Source organism: Diabrotica undecimpunctata, chromosome 9, assembly GCF_040954645.1.
Source record: "Diabrotica undecimpunctata isolate CICGRU chromosome 9, icDiaUnde3, whole genome shotgun sequence".
NCBI lineage: Eukaryota > Metazoa > Arthropoda > Insecta > Coleoptera > Chrysomelidae > Diabrotica > Diabrotica undecimpunctata.
Window position 1 is genome coordinate 117197789 of NC_092811.1, and position 24298 is coordinate 117222086.

Genomic DNA, 24298 nt, shown 5'->3' on the forward strand with positions numbered 1-24298 from the left:
ACGAAGTAAGGGTTTCAACAATCAAACATTTAATTCTTTAATTCCAGGAATCTACGACAGTAATTGACTAGATAATTACCTTCTAAACTTATTCCACAGAAAATGTGATAGTGGGTTTTTCCATTTTGTATATAGGAAGGTCCAAGTGGCGTATTCAAAATTCTTAACAGTTCACTAAAAGTAGGTACTTCAGTTGTAAGGTGCAGTTTATTGTGTATACTAGTGTTATGGAAAATTTGGAAGTGCCGTGTAAACGCCGAAAAATTGGTCCTCTAACAGTTAATGAAAAAACATTAATATTTAATTGTTTTAAATCATTTACAGACAAACGTTTATGTGAAAGTGTTGATGAGACCGTTGAGTTAGTTAGCAGTACACTTGGTGTTGGGAAATCTACGATTTACAGAGTTATTAAAGAAGAGAAATGTGGTAGTTTTCAAATGCCACGTAATGCTCCAGGGAAACCAAAATTTCAAATAGAATATCATTTTAAAGAAGGACTTCGACGGAAAGTGCATGAATTCTTCTTTAGACAAGAATTTCCAACATTGGATAAAGTTCTTGTCTCAGTTCGAGATGATAAGGATTACCCAGAAATGAGTCGAAGTACGTTATGGAAACTTTTAAAAGAAATAGGCTTCCGCTGGAAAAAGAATCCCAGAAAGTCTATTTTATTAGAAAGAAGCGATATTGTCATATGGAGAAGACATTTTCTAAGAACCATAAAGGAAATGAGAAACCAAAAAAGAAAAATATTTTATCTTGATGAAACATGGATCAACGAGGGTCATACACCAAATAAATTTTGGCAGGATGAAACTGTTACAAGTCAAAGGCACGCTTTTGTAAATAACTTATCTACTGGTTTAAACCCACCATCAGGAAAGGGACGCAGGCTGATAATAGTACACATTGGCAGTTCAGACGGTTTTGTTGAAGGTGGTTTATTAACTTTTGAATCAACTCGTACCGGTGACTACCATGAAGACATGAACGCTGATGTCTTTCAAGAATGGTTCGAACAAATGATAGATCTTCTTCCTAAGAACTGTGTAATAGTAATGGATAATGCAAGTTATCACTCCAGACTTATAGATAGAAGGACTGCCCACAACCAAGTGGTTAAAAAAAGACTTGCAGAATTGGCTGAGTTCAAAAAATATTACGTACCATCCCGGATCTATAAGAAAGGAACTTTATTCGTTGTGTGCCCTTCATAAAGAAAAATTTAAAAAATACGAAATTGATGAAATTGCCAAAAATCGTGGAATGACAGTACTTAGATCCCCACCATATCATTGTGAATTAAACCCGATTGAACTGGTATGGGCACAGATAAAGAGTGAAGTTTCAAGAAAAAATACCACTTTTAAAATTCATGATGTTAAACAGTTGTTTTTGGAGGCCGTAAATAATGTAAAACCTGAAAACTGGGAAAAGGCAGTAAATCACACTATTAAAGAAGAGGAAAAAATGTGGAAGCTGGACAATATTACTGATAAAATGATCGAGCCAGTTATTATAAATCTTGGTTCTGAAAGTTCATCTTCTGAATCTGATTTGGATTTGTAACAAGTAGCTGTAAGTTTTATATTAATATTTTTATTCATCTATTTAACATACCTTAGACGGTTTTAAAAACTCTTTTTCTCTTTTGTAATTTTTAAAAATTAAAAAAAATGTGAATTTTTTAAAACCCTTTTTAATGTAGGCCAGTCAGTTCTAATATAGTGTGTGATAAAAGAGGTCACTTTTGTTTACATACACATAACACTTTATAACACTGAAATAATTCATTTATTTTTTACAATTATTCAAAGTAATTTTTCAATTAATCTTGAGCACGCCCATGGAGTGGTCGGAGCTACCAGTTAAAATTATGCTAATTACTCTCTCGTTCATAAAAATAAACTATAGAAAAATTTGTATAAATTGTACCAGGGTAGAATAGATTTTTAACGTTTTTTGTGATTTGCAGGTTTTGTGCAGAATTGCAATTATCTTGTTTTTAATAACAATTTTTTATATAAAATGTACCTATTTTTAAACATACATATATTATATTTGTTTGTATATGTTTAATTTTTTTTGGAATATGACTTTAAAAATTTTGTGTTATAAAACATGTTACCATTTTTTCTTTTTTTTGTTATAAGTCCTACAGTTTGATTTTTTTCTTTTTCACTAAATAAAAATGACATTACAATATTGTTTTATTATTAAAAACTGTTTTATTGCATTTTTTAGAAGTCAGCTTGACAAAACAGCTTTTTTAGCCAGGAGTCTGTCTGACTCATGGTCACCATTTATGTAATTAAAAATAGGGTCACCAGTTAAGGGTTAATATCCTATTTCATTTTTAACAATATCCCTAAGCACGTCATAGGGTTCTTTATCAGAAAATTCTCCATATCGAGAATATTCTCCGATTTTTCATTCTCGAGAATTTTCTAACCCTAGTCTATACTTATTTTTATCATTTCTTACTGCCTATGATTAATAGTATTCGATTTATACGACCAAGTTATCGTTAACTAATTGTTATACTAAAGATCAGCCGTTACAAAAATAAACATTTCATATTAATTAGGCATTTTAATAATCACTATCTGCGGTTTAAGAATTTCGCGGTTACTTATCTAAAAGTACATTAACCGTGACGTAAATATCATTTTGGTTTTGCCACAGGCATACACACAAAATTAGTTTCCAAATCCTAAGGCTATAATACTTACATTTTCGTGTTTAAAACGTGTGAGTATTTTGATTTCCCTGAGTGTCCTTTGGCAATAAGTTTGATGCTCGAACGGAGATATCTTCTTTATTGCCACTTTCGTTTTCGTTACTGCATCCACGGCGGACCTGAAAGCAAATAAAATCAAATTTATTACTAACTTTTTGCTCCCGCTATAGTCAGAACCCAGAAATCTAGGCAGTAAATTCTTGGAAGTAATAGTGATGGTTCATTGCTATTGTAGGTCTTCCAATGGCGTACGAAAAATATCATAAGAAGTTACGACAAAGCTACTTGTATTAAATAAATATGTACCTATTTATAATTATGTTAATTTTAATATGATTATTGTTGACATTTGGGTTATTATATATATATTAATATAATATACATGGTGTTTGGTAACGAATCGCCATAACTTAATCTTAGATTCCTGAGATTAAAATAGGCCGATTTAAACTAACTTACTTTAGTACGAAAGTTGATAATAACCAAAATAAAGGGGGTCAAACTTAAACTTTTATTTTTAAATATTTCGTGATAGGCATGGGATAACAACACGAAATTTGGTAAGCTGGAGTTTTTTGGGACGAGAAATCAAAATTCGCCACTAAAAATGATGAAGAACGCCACATACATCTTTCAGTGCTCGTTTAATACGTTCAATTTCTTTTATCTCCCACTCGACATACTTTTAGAATCAAAACTTTTATTCTCTTAATATTTTTACTTAGAAAAGATATACTACATCGCTGTACAACCCATTACTTTTTATTATTGTTTTATAAATTTAAATTAATTACAATAAATAATAATTTTAGTTTAGAAGGTAATAGTTACACCTCCCTAAAACCGCGATAGTCGGTGAAAGTCGGCTACTCAGGTATTCAGTTGTTTTGCTATCGAAGTAAACAGTGGTGTGATGACGATGAGTAGAATACTATTTTGCTGACGTCACGTTGCCCAGCAACCGTCGATTCTATTCGTCGTTGCTACGCAACGTGAAGCAGGAATAGTGTTCTTTTAGAAAAAGATGAAATTGTTTTGTGGCGGAGAAATTACTTACAAAAAATTCGAGAGTATCGTCGTGAAGGACGAAGAGTATACTATTTAGATGAAACTTGGCTAAATCAAGGTCATACTGTCTCGAAGGTGTGACAAGATTTGGAAATTAAAAGTCGTCGACAAGCCTTCATTGAAGAGCTTTCATTAGGATTAAAAACACCAGTGGGTAAAAGACGGAGGCTCATAATAACACATATAGGCAGCGATTCGGGTTTTTTGGACAACGGCTTGTTACTATCCGAATCCAAGAAAACCAACGATTACCATGAGGAAATGGACGCTCAAAGATTCGAAGGTTGGTTTTCAAATATTCTACCAAGCCTTGAAGCAAATTCTATCGTTGTTATGGACAATGCGTCATACCACAGTCGACGGTTGGATCCATCACCAACGACTGCCTGGCGAAAAGGTGAAATAATCAACTGGCTCTCTCAAAAAAATATACCATTCAATGACAACATGTTGAAAGTACAATTATTAAACCTCGCGAGGATACATATACCCGTTTTCAAGAAATATGCAGTCGATGAAATGGCTCGTGCAAACAACATAATTGTACATCGCCTCCCTCCTTATCATTGTGAGCTGAACCCTATCGAGCTTATATGGGCTCAAATAAAAAACCAAGTGGCAAGGGAAAACTTGAGTTTTAAAATGGAGGAGGTGAAGTGCTTGTTAGCTACTGCCATACAAAATGTCACACCTGAATCTTGGAAAAATTGTATAAGACACACTATAAAAGAAGAAGATAGAATGTGGTACTTAGACACAAGAGTGGACATTTCGGTTGAACCATTAATTATCAATGTAAATAATAGTGATCGCGATAGCTCTTCATCAGCCGACGAGTCGTCTTCATACGATGATTAATATTTTAACTTCCTGTGGACGAAACATTTTATTAAGATTACTTTCGTATGTAAGTAAGTTTGTTTTGTTAACCTAGTTTTCAAACTAAAATACATATTGTACCAATATACTTTATTCTTAAAAAAAAATGAATACTTCTTATATATATTAGGTATATTCGATTCGATTTATTTTATTTAATTATAATATATATATGTGTCAGTGTTTATATGTTCACTAAAAGTAAAAGTTCACTTCATGTAATAGGCAAGTTCAGAATTGGATTTTCATAATTATGTAAATTAGTATATTTAAAATATAAGTAATTCCGATGAAAAGAAATCTTTCATTGAAATAACAGCAGGGTAAATCTCTCTACCTGCCTTTTTGATAATTAATTTTTGTAACAAACAAAAAATGTCATTAAAAAAATTATAGTTTGTCATTAAATGTCATAGAAAGTTTCTTTGTCTTGTATGTTTTGTACAAAATTATGGAATTTGAAAGTAAGTGTTTTTTTTTGTGTTAAGAAGTATACACTTCAAAGTTAAATATAAGTCTCATATCATATTATATTAAGATTAATTTTTAAAGTCACTGTTCACACAACAGTGTGAACGATACGCTACTGAATGCTAAGCTAAGAAGTCAATGAGCAATTTATCTCTCTCTATATTATGACAACGTTGATCTACTATTCCTTTCTACCGGTCCTAGAATGCGATGTTGTCATGTATGATTTTTACAAAGAATAATATCGTACTTTAGATGTTTTCTATATATAAGTATTGTATATAAATATAATATTATACATAAATATTGATGTTACTAAATACATTTTATTATATACCTTAACAAATACAAAACGATCATTAATATGATAATTTTGCTGCATGTCAATGATTAAATGATAAATTGCTAGAATATCTATCATTACAAACTTGCAACGATGTTGTTGGTTTATCGCACTCACAGTTCGGAGAATTTACTGCCTACAAATTTGATTCTCAAGTATAGTGAGTTTTTTTTTCTTCAATATACAATCAACTAGAAAAAAATTTCCCTCTAGATAATACAAAACAAAATATATATATGTAATCTGAACAAAACTATCTGTAACATCCTAACACAAACACATCTCATTATCCATTGAGATTTTTTTTTATTTTCATTTAAGATTCTTAAAGGGATTGCCATTAGGTTAAGTACATCCTACATGTATTAATTTGCGATCAAAACATGTCCCTCTTGAAAGCAATATCGAGTTAACTAAGTATGCAATAGTTTCAAACTTACTTACAGGTACAAAGTTCTCAGAAATGAAAGCTTTATTATAGGGCTTCCAATGGCGTACGAAAAATTTTATAAGAGTCTTACGCAAATTTATTTGTTTTGCAGAAATGTCTACTTATATGACATTCTTCTTCTTCCTATGCCGTCCCCATTAACGGAGGTTGGCGACCACATTTTTAAAAGCTTCTCTGTCTTTTGCAACGTGGAATAATTCGTCTACAGTCATGTTTGTCCAGTCTCGAATATTTCGCAGCCATGACTTCCTCTTTCTACCTATTCCCTTTTTGCCATCGACTCTACCCTGCATGATGACCTGCAGAAGACTATATTTATTATTTCTTAGTATGTGTCCAAGGTATGCAGTCTTGCGTACTTTTATCGTTCTCAACAATTTTTTGTCTCGACCCATTCTTCTCAGCACTTCCTCATTGGTGACCCTGGCAGTCCATGGGATTCTCAACATTCTCCGGTATATCCAAAGTTCAAAGGCTTCAATCTTTTTAACTATTTGCGCTTTTAGTGTCCATGTTTCTACCCCGCACAATAGTTGCGACCAGACGTAACATTCAACAAACCTCAGTCTCAGCGCAATATTCAGATTTTTGTCACAGAACAATTGTTTGAATTTTAAGAACGCTGCCCTTGCCATTTCTATTCGTACCCGGATCTCTTGGTCTGGATCTAATTCTGTGTTGATGTAAGCTCCCAGATATTTATATTTTGTCACTCTCTCTATTTGCTGTCCACCAAGAGTTAGTTGTTCATTATTTACTGGACTCCTTGATACTATCATAAATTTGGTCTTATCTGTGTTGATGTCAAGTCCCATTTTAATGCATTCACTATTTATTGCATCTAGTAAAGTTTGTAGATCTTCTATACTCTCAGCCATAATTACCGTGTCATCTGCAAATCTCATGGTGTTTATGATTTCTCCACCAATTCTTATTCCCTCTTTTCTTTCCCATAAGGCTTTTCTGAATATGACCTGTGAGTACACGTTGAAAAGCGTCGGAGACAAGACGCATCCTTGCCTAACCCCTCTCGCAATCGGTATATTATTTGTTTCTATATCGTTCACCTTTACTACTGCTTTCTGGTTCCAGTATATAGCCTTAATAAACTCAATGTCTTTTTTGTCCAAATTGATGTTTTTTAATTTATCTATTATATATGACATTACGACAACCGAATTGGAATATATTTTTAATTTTTAAGGGTCATATTCATTTCCTCTCTTGACGTCGAATAATAATCAAATTTCGTTTGTTTTTAAGCAAATCACTATTATAGTCCACGTTATGAGACCGCTCCCGTAATAAAAATGTTTCTGATGCTGTCTCTCTACGGGTTCTTGTTCAAAAATGTCCCCTTTAAATAAATCTGAAGGGTGTCGGGCGAAATTTTTGGACAGAAATTGTTTTTTACAAATTACAAAAAAGAAATTATAATTTTTTAAAACAAATTCCAAAAATTACCTTTTTTGCTCCGGAAAATACTCATACAACACGAAAACTACAAACTTTAGAGAAAATAACAGGAGATCTTCTTTATTTAAAATGATACAAAAACCTAAAAAAAATTACGGAGCAAAAAAAGGTAATTTTTGAAATTTGTTTAAAAAAATTGTTTAAACAATTTCTGTCCAAAAATTTCGCCAGGCACCCTTTAGATTTGTTTAAAGGGAACATTTTTGAACAAGAATCCGCAAAGAAACCGAATCAGAAACATTTCTTTTACGGGAGCGGTTCCAAAACATGGACTAATAAAAATGATCTAATATTCAAAAATTCGGAAGTTCTAAATGTTTCACTAATACTTAGATACATCTTAACAAGACCTGCAAAAAAAAATTAAAAAAGATTATAATCAAGTAAAGGATATTTTAAAATCATCCTCAAAATTACTCAGATAACTATAACAGTTTGTATGGCCCTTTTCAGTGCACCCTATTCAGTTAACTAATACAATACAAGCAGTAGAGATGGCTACAAACAAATTGTAGGACCGTTCAAGTCGCTGAACCCGAAGATGGCTACGAATTTAGTAATCTTTTGTGCCATCGGGACGTGTCCTTGGATTAGAACTATAATTGAAGGTGACTCATCTACAAATTGAACTGCAAGCTAACGGCCACAATGTTAACAATGTGAACACGACGAGGAGCATGCTGTGGATCAGACCATCTTTTACTGCAAACCAAATTTAGGTGCAGAGTTAACAGAGAAAGAAACGAAAGACAACAAAGAACAAACAAACTAGACCTGGAAAAACTGAAGACTCAGGAATGTAGAGAGAAGTTCGAGCAAGGAGTCACAAATGAGCTAAGGACACAAGAACTGCACTCCATAGAGAGCAAATGGAATAATATCAAAACAGCAGTGCTGACAGCAGCAGCGTCCACCGTGGGAAACAAGAAAAAGAAGAGAAGAGGAACATGGTTTGATCACGAGTGCAGGCAAGCGATAGAAGAAAGAAACGAAGCGCACAAAATGTACATAACAAGAAGAACACGGGAAAGACGAACATCATTTGAAGTCGCAAGACGGAAAGCAGACAAGATATGCAGAAATAAAAAGAGAGCTTATGAAAATGGACAAATAGAAGAAATGGAACAAAATTTCAAAAAAAAACGAAACTAGAGGAACTTACGAATACCTAAAAAAGATAAAAAGTGGATATAAACCTCAAACAAGCCTATGCAAAGATGAAAGTGGGCAAATAATCAGTGACCAACAGAAAGTCACAGAAACCTGGAAGCATTATTTTCAGACCCTACTTGGAACACAAGTAGATATGGAAGATGAAATGGGTACGAACCATGTAGAAGAGAACGAAGTTGAAGTAGAAGCTCCAACCATAGAGGAAGTTCTCGAAGCTATTAAGGCCCAGAAAAACAATAAAGCCCCGGGAGTTGACGAGATTCCAGCAGAACTGTATAAGGTAGGTGGCAACCACCTATCAAGTCATATCCACGCGCTTATCAAAGAAATATGGCAAGAAGAGAAAATACCCGACGAATGGAAGAAAAGTATAGTATGCCCAATCTATAAAAAAGGAGACAAACTCCAGTGCAAAAACTACCGTGGAATTTCTCTACTATGTACAGCGTATAAAGTCCTCACGTATATTATAAACCAGCGACTCCAATCACTAGCAGAAAATATTATTGGAGAATATCAGACGGGCTTCAGACGGGGAAGATCGACAATGGATCAAATATTTACAGTCAAGCAGGTCTTGAGCAAATCGTGGGAACACGACATTGATGTTCACAACGTGTTTGTAGACTTCAAACAGGCATACGATTCAGTCAAAAGGGACAGACTATACTATATATTGGCAGAATTAGCAATACCACATAAGCTGATTAGACTCATTAAAGCCACAATGGATGAAACTCAGGCATGTGTACGAATACAAAACAACCGGACAGACTTTTTCAAAATCTCGCAGGGACTAAAGCAGGGAGATGGGCTGGCACCAACATTGTTTAACCTGGCACTGGAGTATGCGGTTAGGCAAATGCAAACTGGACGAGAAAACCTACTGACCAATAAAACGGTTCAACTGGCTGCCTACGCCGATGATATTAATATTATGAGTAGAACATCAACAGGAGCACAGGAAGCATACGCAGAGTTAAAAACACAAACGAAAAGGCTAGGTCTGGAAATTAACACAGAAAAAACAAAAATAATGGTACAGACGAGAAGAAATATAATCCCACAAAACATTATGCATGAAGATGACATTGAAACGGTTGGAAAGTTTACATACCTGGGAGTAGAAATATATGCCGATGGAGCAGAGGATGGAGAAATACGAAAAAGGATAACGCAGGCAAACAAAGCTTATTTTGCCCTCTCCCATATATTTCGGTCTAAAAGTGTCCACCGAAATACAAAGATGAGAATCTATAAAACTTTAATTCGGCCAATAGCATGTTATGGCAGCGAAGCATGGGTCCTGAAAGAAACATCCAAAAACAAACTCGACACATTCGAAAGAAAAGTACTGAGGAGAATACTAGGACCTGTGAGGGAAAACGGAATCTTCAGAATTCGATATAACAACGAGCTCTATCAACTGTATAAGGAAACACCCCTGTCAGACTTCATTAGAATACAAAGATTGCAATGGGCCGGACATGTGATACGAATGGGAGAGGATAGGCTACCAAAACGAGCACTGAACGCCAGAATGCAGGGAAAGAGACCAGTTGGAAAGCCAAGAAAGCGCTGGGAAGACACAGTAAGCAGCGACGCACAAGCACTTTTAGGAGTCCGTGTATGGAGAAGAGCAGCCACAGACAGACAAGGGTGGAGGCAAAAAATAAAGGAGGCCAAGGCTCATTTTGGGCTGTAGTGCCGTAGAAGAAGAAGAAAGGATATTTTAAAATCATCCTCAAAATTACTCAGATAACTATAACAGTTTGTATGGCCCTTTTCAGTGCACCCTATTCAGTTAACTAATACAATACAAGCAGTAGAGATGGCTACAAACAAATTGTAGGACCGTTCAAGTCGCTGAACCCGAAGATGGCTACGAATTTAGTAATCTTTTGTGCCATCGGGACGTGTCCTTGGATTAGAACTATAATTGAAGGTGACTCATCTACAAATTGAACTGCAAGCTAACGGCCACAATGTTAAATGGCAGAAGTAAATTCTTATCGGGGTCATTTTTGTTGTGTATGCTTCGCCAATGTGGATAAGTGAAAAGTACGATGGTTCCATAAAATTTGCCTCCTAACATTATACCTTCTGCATACCGGTGTGATTCACGAGCGAATAATTGTACGAGTTTGTTGAATACTTTGAAACATCGGTAAACTTATCAACAATTCGCTGGTCTATATATTTACGTCCTTGGAAAGACTGGGAATGGAGAAATAGTTTATTCGTTCGATTTCTTCATCAGCAAGCGTCCATATCTGCATAGGCGTGGTGTGTTCTATTTCTTGTGAATGCGACTTTGTTTTATTTTTATTAAATAGACTTATATTAAAATAATATGATTGATGTTTATTCTTGTTATAGCATTTAACATTAAGACGGAAGCCGTAGCGTGTCCAAGTAATGTATAAAGAAAACGGAAGTTTATGTCGGTAGAAGAAACGCAAATTTTCTGTAGAGTGTATGAAAATTTAAAAAATACACTTCGTACAGTGGAAGCTATAGCTGTGAACGTGAAAAAAAGGTGATTGGGATTGTGCAAGCTCCAAAAGTACAATGTCATGGTAGAAAAAAAAAAATTGAATTGGACGAGTGCTAGGAAAAAATTGTACGCACTATCTTAGGTTATACCGTTCTGCTCTGTGGCTATACCGTTCTGACGAGACCTAAAGAGGCCGAAATACGTATAAGCGGTTGTCGCTGCCCTGTATCAAAACAAAAATCTAATACCGTCATTATGTTTTATTACTTACTTCGTTTGGAGTACTAGAAACTGAATTCACTACGAATTTTGACCAGGATGAACGGCATGTGGAATGCAATTTTAGATTCCCTTGCCGATTAATTTATCCAGCTGTTTGTTTCGGAAGTTTTAGGAAACACAGTGGTAAAAATTTGAATTCGGTTTCGCTAGGTAGAAATCGTTTGATTTCTCTTTTTGTTAATAAAATTTTACTTCATTTTGTTAGACTATAAGCTACCTGTCAAAGCACACATGATAATTGAATAATAATAATATCGGTCTTAGATTTAATTTTTACGTAATTACTTGTGTTTAAGTAAAATAAATAATTAAAATATTATTTTGGTACGCCTCTGCAAAGTTGATAAGGGAAATATCGGTCGGTCGCTTTAAGTGCGATGTTGCCAATGAATCAACTTCAATTGAAAATTGTTATAGTATCTTAAAGAACAGCACAAACTATGGAAATTAGACAGTTTCATGACAGGTGGCAGTCCATCAGACTTTTTCCATTTTAGATGAAAATGATTATTAAAATTTGTTCACTTAAGTAGATATACTTCATATAAATATAGATACAAAATGGAAAAATATATTAAAAATATGCTGGAAACAAAAAAACTTATGCATAAGATTTTGAAACTATAATATATTTAAAAATAGTTCATTTACTTCTCTAGAAAATGCAATAAAAATCCTTAAAAACAGTTTTCCGTGATTCCTGGAAATCCTAGAAAACCATGATACATGATATTGCTTTTTAGTCATATAAAACCAAATCTTACTCGCGCTGCACCTAAATCAACACTTATCAGAGAGATAAAATAAATAGACACAAGATAAAGGATATAGGAGTGATACACATTGTTGACATTATGGGAAGATGTTTACTTTGTTTCTAAAATAGCAATTTTGGTATATATTATGATAGTAAATTTAAAATGTCAGTACTATATTTAAAAACCAGTTATAAAAGTTTTAAGTAATATAAATAAAGCCCGATTTAATTAATTAAAAGATAAACAAGCATACTAGATAATTCAAATAATTCTGTATTCAACATTAGTACCATTTTAGTACTATTAGTAGTAGGCATGCGGATAAAAATGAAATACAAAATAAAACAAACTTGAGATTGATAGCGAGTTAGGAAATTTCCGAAATATCAAAGTATCTGTCTATAAACAACAACAAAACAACCTGAATGTAATTTATCAGCAAGCAAAATCGCTGTGTTCATGACGCTACTAGCGCCAGTAAAAGATCAGCGGCAAATTTATTAAACAATATAAGTCATTTACATCGTTTCATAAATGGATGAAATATTCTGTTGGCTGCCTACCAATCAACTGTACTGAAGAGTTATATTCTTTAGATATAAGTATTGAAAACAAACGTTTGTGATAATCTCAATTTACATAAAGTAGTGACTTATATCCTTTCAAGCAATTCAAATGTAAAGAAGTTACATTGAATAAAAAAAAACTAAAAAGATGCATGGAATTATTCAAAAATATTAAAAACGAAACAGATAAAGTATAAAGAATAAAGATATACATAAAGTAACCTGGGTGTCAAATGACGGAATCATACAAAACCAGATAGACCATGTGCTTATCGATGGAAGATATTCGAGCAATATCATCAGCGCACACAGTCTGAGGGGAGCAGAAAGTGACTCTGACCACTTCCTGGTCAGAACAAAAATGAGAAAAAGGCTAAAGACGAGACAGCCAAAGCAACGCCAACAAGGAAACAGATGGGACATTTCAAGGTTCGATTTACCTGATAATGAACGCCAATATCACGCACTGATCCAAAATAACTTGCAGACACAAGTAATCATCACAAAACCGAAGGACAAGCCCTATGCTGAACTTGTAAAAGAGTTAAGGGAAGACAGGATGTCGTCATAAACAAGGTTAGACAAACCAGACAAGAAAGTGTGATCCTGGAATTAGATGGAGGCAGGAAAATGACGGAGCAGGACAGGAATTTAGTATCATCAAGACAAGGTTGAGCAAAAGGAGTAGTGGCAAAAGGTGGAAAAGTAAAGAAGGGTTTGATGCTGGCGTACATGGATGGCCTAACCACCGAAAAAGACATCGTCGAATTTCAGAAATTCAGAATCATGGAGAAATTTGCTGGTAGGAAGGAAGCATGTGAAGTAGTTGGAAAAATAAGGACAAACAGGGGAGAAAGTAGAATTTGTTATGTGGAGGTGGATAAGGGCATAGCCAGAAGACTTTTAGTGGCAGAAAGAATAAAGATCGGAATGGTACACGTCACGGTAAAGGAGATGGTGAAGGTGACACGATGCTATAGATGCCAAGCACATGGCCACATAGCAAGAGACTCCGAGGGAGAAACAAAAAAGGGGTGTTGGAAGTGTGGGATGGAGGGCCATATACAATCCCAGTGTCAAAGTAACACTGTAAAGTGCTTTAATTGTGACGAGGAAGGTCATATATCTATGTCCACTTAGTGTCCCAAATTCAGGGGAATTATCAGAAGAGCAAGAGGTGAAGATGGAAGAAGGGTAGGTTACTGACTCAGCGACAAAATGGGGAATAAGCGTGAAAGAGAACGTGTGTTAAGAGTGCTGCAAACAAATGTTGGGACGACTAGGCTAGCTCACGACCTCGCTGTGGTCTCCGCAATCGAAAAAGAAATTGACATCCTGATATCGGCAGGGATAAACCTCACGTTAGTGAGCAGTAGGGAATGGTTCGTGGTAGGAGTGCGGATACTTAATAGAAGACTGAGAGTATATGGTATTGATACGCATGAGGGATTTGTGACAATATGTGTCGAGGGAGAAAATGTGGTATGCTGCTACATTTCACTGAATTGTACAGTGGAGAATTATGAAAGTAGACTGGATGAGATTATGAATGAGGTAAGATTATTGGGAAGAGAGTGTGTAGTGCTGGGGGACTTCAACGCCAAAGCAGCGCTCAAAGACAAATGCTTATGGAATGGATAGGAACTCTAGACTTAGTTGTCTTAAATAATGGTCGGGAATGGTTGTGATTACTACTAAAATATCATTGTGAACTTAACCCCACTAAACTAATCTGGGCTCGATGGAAGAGATATTTCACTAAAAACAATATAACCAAATGACCAAATATAAAATTTTGTCTGACAATTGGCAACAAGCTATAAGGCATGTCAGCAGGGGAAGAAAAACTTGATATGATAAAAGAAACAAATGATAACTTAAATTTGATAGTGTAATACCTATTGCTAAAAATTAAAAAAGCTAAACTTATATATTTATATTGACACAGCTAAAAAAACCTTTAATTGAATTACAGGACAAAATTAAAATTAGATCTGAAAAGAATGGAATGAATCTTAAAAGAATGGATAGTCCAGAAGATAATTTTTAACTTGTCTCTTAAATTGATTTAAATCAAGATTTTTGGCAGAAATTGGAATATAGTTATAAAATTTTATTGCAATGTATCTGGTTCCATTTCTGGGCATCCAAGTCGACTGAAATCTGGCACAAGAGCATAACAATCTGTATAACATAAACTGAAGGTAGTGTGAGAATTTTCAGCATTTTAAAAAACTGCCTACAATCCTCCTGAAAACCCTATCCAGTGATTATATGAATCACCTTATCTACATGGGAAGAGTGTCCCCTGGAAAGGATTGCATAAGTTAGTTGTGAGTGAAAGTTACTATCATATGCTGTAAGATGTTTGTATGGAGGTAACCTTAGCTAGATTTCTAAATAAAAAGAGTTGGCTAGATAGCTTTTGAGAAAGTTTCAGTATGTGCTGTGTCCAAGTGAGTCCCTGATCAAGAAAGGCACCAAGAAATGTAGCTTCCTGTCAACAATTTGTTAAAATGGGATGTGCGATGGTATTATGTCTGAGGGTGTTCACTGTTTTTGATTTTGAGTTATGGAGAGGAAGTTGATTTGATAAGGGTGATAACTTTGATAGTACATAGTATCATCAGCAAACAGAATTATGCTTATTAGGCCCTCTTGTGAAAATCCCAAGTCATTAATATAAATGAGAAATAATATTGGACCCAGGACTGACCCTTGAGACACTCTATACTTCAAAGGTTTTTTATCAGATTTAAGCTGGTTAAAGAACACATACTGAAATCTATCTGATAGATAAGACTCAACTAAATGAATAGACATAAACCGTATTCATTTTACAAATTCCCAATTGTCAATAGAAGCACATGAAAGCCAAACAGGGTCGTACTGATGTGTATTATATGATTTTTAAAAATATTTACTTTTGAAACTGTTAATGTAAGAATTTCTTGAAATTTAATCATTATATCACAATTAAACTAAACTCTAAAAAATAACATGACCAGTAAATCATTTAACAATAACTATAACATAAATATAACACAATATATTAACTTAAAAATCAACACGATACAATTTGAATTTAAAATGCTGGCAAGTTTGGATCTGTAACATGAGCTTAAGGTAATAAATTATATTTAATAGCCTCTTGACAAATGAGACGGCGAATATCACCACATGCTCATGTTTATAGATGGGAATTTGGTAAACGAATGTACATACTTCAGGATTTTAACCCTTGATGATCAAATGGTTCAGGGGCTTTTTAAAAAAAGTTATTCAAAAATTAAAAATTGGAAACTCTTGCTCTAATGTTATTGAGGTTACTTCTGGTGTGCCACAGGGGACTCACTGTTCTCACTTGTTATTTTGTTTGTTTATTAATGACTTAACAAACAAAATTACAATACACAAATGTTTTAATGTTTTTTAGATTAGCTAAAAACTCTTTAGAAGAGTTAGTATGATGTGTTAGATATTGAATTGATCCAGGATGATTTGAATGCTCTATGGTTATAGTGTTCAGAAAATCATTTATAGCTAAATACCTAGAAGTGCCATAAAAAAATTTTTATAAAATTAAGAAATCATAAGCCGCGAGTGGTATAAAACGGGAGACTTTTATTATTATAAGAAATCATCATCATCATTTTGGCTTTACAACCCTGTGTGGGTCCTAGCCTCCCCAAGAATTTTTCTCCAGTTGTCCCTATCCATCACCTTCCTCCGCCAAGCATGTATTTCCATATTTCTCATGTCTTCATCGATGTTATCTAGGAATCTAGTTCTGGGTCTTCCTCTTCTTCTTTGACCAATTGGTCTATCAAGGAGCGTTTTTCTAGCTGGGTCGGTTTGCTCCATCCGCATTACATGGCCTACCCACCTCAGACATCCTATCTTTATGTGTTTTATGATATCTGGTTCCTAGTATATTCTATAGAGTTCGAAGTTGTATTGTCTTCTCCAGACACCATTTTCATTTACTGCTCCATAGATGCGCCTTAGTATTTTTCTTTCGAAACATCCTAACATGTTTTCATTGCTTTTTGTTAAAGTCCAGGTTTCTGAACCATATGTTAGGACTGGACGTTAGGACTAAGAAATCAACTGACTCCTTATTATTGGTAGTAAGGAGTTATCTAAAGTCAGTAGTATTAGAGATTTAGGTATAATTTTTGATAGTTGTCTCCAATTCAATGATCAGTGAAAGCAGCTAAGATGATAAGATTTATCACTTGTAATTCAAATAGTTTGTTCATTGGTAAGATCTCTGTTAGAGTATTCTTCAGTTGTCTAAAAAATTGTGGTGTATTTTCATATAGTAGTAATATAAATATTGTAGTTAAAATTAAAATGCCACAAGATATTTTCAAAACTACATTAATATTTAATGAAGATCATGGTGTTTCTAAAAAATAATTACTTTTCATTGGCAATGCCACTTCTACATCTGATGTAGTGTTAATTTCGAGATTGACACAAGGCGTAAGAAAAAATTACACTAGCTCTAATCACAAAATGCAATAAAACTCTAAGAGTGTTAATGAAAAACCTTTTTCAAGTCATCAACAATTCACTGAATGCAATAAATTATAAGAAACCTTAAACATGGGTCATCCAAGACAACAATGGCCATTAAGAACTAAGAGATTATGATAACATTGTTTCAAGGGTGATCAGAATCCAGATCAAGATGTTTCTGAGAATACCAAAGATATCTCAACAAAACATTTCCCTCATGTACTGATATTGACTGACATGATATTGTTCTAATTTATTAATGTTTTTTAAGTCCTTTACTGTAATATGGATTCACTCATAAAAACTCTTTTGATTCTTAGTTTTTTATCTTTTCCAGAAATTTTTTTGTTTTGTTTTAATCATGTTGGCTTTTGTTGTGTTGTATTTGTTTAATAGGAGGAAACTAGACCAACTTTAAAGCTTTATAAGACAATCTTTAAATACATATAAATCAGATGAAAATTATCCATGCTAAAGGAAATATTGCTACACCTAAGTAGTTCTCTTATTATATTTTTGCTTTGATTGAAATATACACGACACTGCAAAGGTTTGTTAAAAAATCTACAACACACCCTTAAAAACTAACCTACATGTCCAATAAAGTTCAAACAAAATGTGTCAGTGTACATAGAAACTTTTGTAATTGAAATATATTATTTTCTTATTTCGGTGTAACAGATTGATATTTAATGTATTTCTAATCCCTAGTAAAGGTTAGTAGCTTTCCTTTTTTGAGGAAGAATTAAAAGAGTCAATGTTTTTTTTTTGCTGAACATAACCTCAGTTTTGAAAATAGAGTTTTGTTTTTTCCAAAATGTCATAGGTAATGTTATAAAGGTATAGTATACACACTTATTTTGAAAGGAAAAACCAAAATGAACATATTTTGAATTGAACTTTTTGTAGAAATTCTAGGGCGTATATTTATTGACTGTTTGAAAGCAATTTGACAAAAACATAACTTACACAACCATTCCATAGGCTCCTTCTCCGATGTAAGCCAAATTTGCGTACCGAGGGCCTACTTCAAAAATTTGTCCTCGAACAATTTCAGCATTGGGATTAACATTTGCCGCACCTGTGGCTTCCGCCATTTTCAGCGAACTAGGAGGAGATTGACGAAATAGAGAAACAAACCGCACGCAAACCACTTTCCTGTCACTCGTCACAACTGTTTTCTTGTGGAATGTCGATCATAAACGAAGTCAAAAAACGATGAGGGATTTGAAAGAGAAAATTATCGATTACTCGATGCCGTAAGACGCAATACGGAAAACGTTGACTTCCCTAAGATGAAAGACGTAGGTAACTGTATGTCAATTATTGTACATTTAAGAGTGAGATTACACGAGCGTTATGAGAACGTCCGCCTCGAGCGACGGACGTTTAATTGAGACGTGGTCTGGACACACAGAACACATGGATGATTTAGAAATTGCTGTTATTTGTTCAATTGCGTGTGCATCATATAAATAGTGAAAGACCTCTTCGAGGATTTAAAAAAAAATAATAATACGATCGCTTTTGTGCCGAAGTTAATTTTTGAAGTTATACTTCTATACGCGCGCTCCACGTTGGAAATTTGTATGGGAGTGAATCTGTGAAATCATTACATATGTAAGATAATGAGTAAGAGAGAGACAGAAGATATATTTTCTCTCTCTTCCTCTCTCGAATATAAAAATGTTCCTTTTGTATATATAATTTAATATTATATAAAGATATATATACATATATATATATATATATATATATATATATATATATATATATATATATATATATATATATATATATATATATATATATAAATATATATATTATATATATATATATATATATATATATATATATATATATATATAATAAAATATTTATTAATATTATTATTTATGTGATATGTTTTGTATTATTTATTAAATGTTCATAATTATATTAGTCTTTTGTATTTCAAAATAATAATCTCAATAAATCACTGTATGACCCAGAACTGTCAATTTTGAAATACATTTGTGTCATGTCCTCGGTAGTATAGTAGTCAGTATCCCCGTCTGTCACGCGGGAGACCGGGGTTCGATTCCCAGACGGGGAGGACTTTTTTATTAATATTATTACATGGTTAATTAAACATATATGCGTAAGTAGAAAAGTTATGTATATTATTGTCATTTTTAAATACTTATGAATATTGTATTTTAATTTGTATTGTATTATTATATTAAATTATGTTGCACTGTATTGTAGTGTATTTTTTTATGTATATTGTCATTTTTAAATACTTATGAATATTGCATTTTAATTTGTATTGTATTATTATATTAATAACAAAATAAACAATGAATTTTACTGCAGAGTATGTGTAAAAAAATTTTTGCATTCAACTCCTTTCATACATACATGAAAATAAAAATATACATTTTCATCAAAATATTGATTCAATTCTTCATTTACTATACTCCTATTACAGGTCAAAAGTTGTTTATTAATTGTTAGTAAGTTGTTATTAATTCTGTTTCTCTTTTAAATACTTATGAATATCGCATTTTAATTTGTATTGTATTATTATATTAATAACAAAATAAACAATGAATTTTACTGCAGAGTATGTGTAAAAAATTTTTTGCATTCAACTCCTTTCATACATACATGAAAATAAAAATATACATTTTCATCAAAATATTGATTCAATTCTTCATTTACTATACTCCTATTACAGGTCAAAAGTTGTTTATTAATTGTTATTAATTCTGTTTCTCTTTCTGCTATGTCTTACCTATAGCATTACATATGTAATGATTGTGCAGATTGACTCCCAAATAAATTTGTAACGGCGAATGCGTGTATAGAAGTGAACTTTCACCGGCAGTCCCACTGGACTGCCACACCCGTTTTTTAAATTATTCTCGAATGTCTTCCGCATCATTTGACGAATTGCTTTAAAAACTAAAAGAACCAAGACATAAAACTCGACTTAAATGGCATATAGAATATTTTGTCGATCTGATTTTTAGTCAGAAAGTACTCGCTTGAAATAAGAAGAGATGATGTCTAGATTGGAATTATTTATATTGAAAACTACAATTCAATTTATCTTATTTATTTGTTTCTTGCCTATCATACAAAATTTTAACTTCTTTTAAAAGTAATGATATATTTAAACCTAATTTTGCACTAATCGGTATCACAGTTAAAGCAGTCATTTTCTTCAATTGTTCAATATTTGGTTCAGCACCAGGCAAATCCATTTTATTAGCTATGACCAACTGTGGCCGGGATTTAAGATCATCATTAAACTGAGATAGTTCGTACTGAAGTACCTCTAACTTTTTCCAAGGTTCAGGTTCAGAGCTGTCTAGGATGATTAGCAGAGCCATGCATCGTTCAGCATGCCTTAAAAATTCAATTCCTAAACCTTTATTTTTGTGAGAATCCTGTATTAACCCAGGAAGATCTGCAACTAGAATTATATTTATTATTAGAACAATTGATTTATTAAGCACTTACAATAATTTATGATTTTACTTTGTAAACAAGATTAAGTTTTAAGTCAAATCCTTAATTTCTATTTACCTGCCACTTGTTCGTAATCATCATACTGAACTATTCCTATATGGGGCTTTAAGGTAGTGAACGGATAAGGAGCAACTTTCGGTTTAGCTCTTGAAATTGCTCTCAATAAAGTACTTTTGCCTGCGTTTGGGAAACCAATCTAAAATTGAAACTATTATAAATTGTTTTCGAGTAAATGTAGTTCAAGTATTTTGAAACTTTGATGTTTATGTCACTGGTTTGGTTTTTTTAAATTTCCTGAATGAATTATTACAGATTGATTAGAAATCGTAGGTCCTCCAGCAATATCTTTTGGTATTTTTTAAAGTATATACACAGTATTGAAATGAGAGAAAGTGTAGTGAAGCTCATTCAGTTTATTTTGGCATATTAATTGAGAATAAAGATAAAACTTTGATTCATGGTATTTATGGAGTTTTTTGAACAGATTAAAGATGATATCAGATTTGACTATTTACACAAATATGTAAGATCTGGGTCCTGGTATCAATAGTTCTCAGTATTCTCAAAACGATCCGTTTTTGTGGACACCTAATTGGTATATTCAGAATAAACTATGTTTTTGCAATAATGTTAGCACCCTTTTTCAAGAAGGGTAGGTATACAGTTCACAGAAATGGAGTTTGTTTATGAACAGTTCTGTAACAAAAAAATTACATTTGTTGTATAGTAAATCTATCACCAATTGAATTGGGAGTAATTATTTAGAATTTTAACTTTATTTATAAGAGTTATTTAGATCTTTATGGATTTGGTAGTTCTTAATCATTGGATTTTGGAAGAATGACAGCAAGTAAATAACTCTAGTTCAATGTGTAATGGTGTTAGTTATTATAAGTATTGTCTTTGGCCAAATTTTACTAAAATAAACATTAAAAGGACTATTGTAAAGGCAAGTTTATACACACATGGATTTGCTGGCACCAGTAATTGTTGGCGCGCGAGTAAAGTTAGAATCATCCACCTTTTCATGCGCCAGTAACCATTTTATCAGCATTTTAAATTGAATTTGCATGTGTAAACTTTTGCGTTTTGTGGTTATTTTAAATTATAATCTTATAATTATTATTATAATACGTTTATATGTTTTATTATAATATTTTACGATAATTATGTTTTATTATAATATTTTAAATTTGTAGCTAAGCAATTTTAACAAATATTATTTGAAATGAGCCATACATGAGGTAAAAAATGGAGAATTCAGTTTCTAATCAATATTCAGTGTCTCCACTTATCATTTTTTCTCTTTTCCACAAGGCTAATCATTTCTTCAACAATACTTTTTAGAATTAAACTACACCCTACATGAAATTGGACTGAATATTCCACTGTGCCAAATTAAAAATGAAACTGGCATGATAAAATATTCTGTTCTATTAAATCTAGTATAAACCTTCACTGGCATGGTTACTAGTGCCAGCAAATCCATGCGTGTATAAACAGGCCTTTAGACTACAAAGATAAAAAATTAAAAAATGTATATAACAATTAAACCAAATAAACTGCTGTATGAGATAATTAAACAATACAAATTATCTTACCAGACCAATATTGGCCATGCTTTTAACCTCAACTGTATACTCTAAATCTTCTCCGTCAGCACCATATTCACAAATCATTGGAGACTGTTGTGTGTCAGAAACAAAGTAGTGGTTGCCTTTACCTCCTGCTCCTCCTCTAGCTGCTACAAACATTAAATTTGGTCGTGACAAATCTCCTACAACTTTACCAGCAGCATTTTTTATAATAGTGCCTATAGGAACATTAATTGTCAAATGATCTGCATTTTTGCCATTGCAGTCTTTTTTAGAACCCTTTTCTCCATCTTTGGCCTTTGCAACGGTTGGTATATGGTTTAAATCCTTTACACTTTCAGATGACTTAAAAATTATATGTCCACCATTACCTCCATCTCCTCCATCTGGACCAGCGAATTCATTAGAGAAAAGAGATAGATAGGAAATACAGCCATCTCCTCCTTTACCACCAATAGCCCTAAGGTTCTTGAGATCTACAAAATTTTGTACCTAGTTAACAGGGTGAGATATCTGTATATAAAAAATACTTACCACATTTTTCAATGATTTAGGTTTTTTGCTTCTTAATGGCTGAGCTACATCTTGAGAAAACTTACAAACCTTTGAAGCTAATCTGATGTTAATTTTAACTGCATTAATCATTGTCTCAAGTTTATTTAAAATATTGTGATAACATTAAATTTTAAAATGTATATGATTTGATGTACATGATTTTAGTTGTAAACCATTTTTCTGATATAATATACCTAAAAATTTAAATTTTTGTTTTTATTATTTTGTATGCTATTATAATTTCTAGGTTACAATTGCCAATTGTCTCTTGCTTATTATGACAGTCAGTCAAATCATGACTCATGAGTCAAATCATAGTCTATGGGACATGGGTGCGTTCACACGACCTCACCGCCTGGACTAAGTACCCTTTCAGAGGAAGCGACTGGTGTCAGACACCGGTGTTCCTGTTCAGTCAGTTGCATTGTTTTAAGAATGATTACAGACGCAGACGAGCAATTTTTAGCGTCTGTTGCGAATCGAAGCGTTCACACGACACGAGCCACTTCTGGTGTCTTGTTTTTAGTTTTGTTTTAATAATTTGTTATAGTTCATCCCAAACCCTTCTTTCAGTGCGTCACAGTTTATCGAATTCTCTCTAACGCATTAGCTAGAAGTGACAGAAAAAAACGTGAGTCTGTGATTATTATACATAGAACTTAGAAAATTATATTTCGTTCACGGGTATTTGCATATTAAAGCGAATTCTACTTACGGATATATAATTGTTCGGAGTTTAGAATACGCTAAATAGATATCCAATCAATGATGCGCATAAATATAATTTGACGCAGATGGTCTCGATAGTGACAGTACTTTGACAATGTCAACTGATAAAATGATAATTGTCATTCCAGGATAGTATTTTTAGACATTTTACAGTGAAAATTTAATTTTGTATTTATTGTCATAAAAATATTTTAAATAAGTATGCTGAGATATACCGAGAATGAACAAAGACTAATATTAAAATTATTAAATTATTTTCAATTAGAAAAAGAGGCTGGGACAACTTTATTACCAGTTCCTGCCGTTCGTGAAGTAAGTTTTAAATTATTCTAAAAAATATTCACGTTAGTAGTTTAAATACTCTACATTTCAGCCATAGTGTTTGTAATAAATAATAATAAATACATAAATAAGTCTTAGCTAATTAAGCACTTTCCTTGGAGTGTATGGAATAGGAATTATGACAAACTGCCGTTCCAATATATAATGCTCTAATATGTAAATTAAAAAAAAAATTGAGTTCTTAAAGTTTTTACTCCACATTTTCAAAAAATAACCTTTTCACATTTAGCCGATTACGATCCTTCAACTGTCAGATTTAACTAAAATGCCATGCAATAATTCTCGACATTCTTAAAATCCTATATGACGTCAAAATTAGTGACGCACTGA

At 32.9% G+C, this 24298-nt stretch overlaps 2 protein-coding genes across 2 annotated transcripts in view; both read right to left on the reverse strand.

Moving 5' to 3' along the window:
* The window catches only part of rl (Mitogen-activated protein kinase rl), a 42068-nt gene extending 23634 nt beyond the window's left edge, over positions 1-18434 (reverse strand). Inside the window, exons 1-2 of the mRNA XM_072544191.1 lie at positions 18201-18434; positions 2736-2862 (exon numbers count right to left, since the gene is read on the reverse strand). Of these exons, the coding sequence (XP_072400292.1) occupies positions 2736-2862; positions 18201-18328 (255 nt within the window). The 5' untranslated portion in view covers positions 18329-18434. The remainder of the gene's footprint in view (positions 1-2735; positions 2863-18200) is intronic.
* A 1881-nt stretch (positions 18435-20315) lies between these two features.
* LOC140449909 (mitochondrial ribosome-associated GTPase 2) lies at positions 20316-23167 on the reverse strand. The gene is made up of 4 exons (XM_072543326.1): positions 22877-23167; positions 22349-22834; positions 20805-20943; positions 20316-20691 (listed from the first exon to the last, which is right to left on the reverse strand). Exons 1-4 carry the CDS (start codon positions 22985-22987, stop codon positions 20327-20329), a joined length of 1101 nt encoding a protein of 366 aa, XP_072399427.1. The 5' UTR covers positions 22988-23167; the 3' UTR covers positions 20316-20326.
* Positions 23168-24298: the final 1131 nt, after the last annotated feature.

Bases quoted from the DNA above. Each gene is read 5' to 3' on its own strand.
- LOC140449909 (XM_072543326.1), bottom strand. From the start codon at position 22,987: ATGATTAATGCAGTTAAAATTAACATCAGATTAGCTTCAAAGGTTTGT. The intron at 22,835-22,876 runs GTAAGTATTTTT...CCTGTTAACTAG, and splicing joins CTAAATCATTGAAAAATGTG to GTACAAAATTTTGTAGATCT. The intron at 20,944-22,348 runs GTAAGATAATTT...TTTCAATTTTAG, and splicing joins GCATGGCCAATATTGGTCTG to ATTGGTTTCCCAAACGCAGG.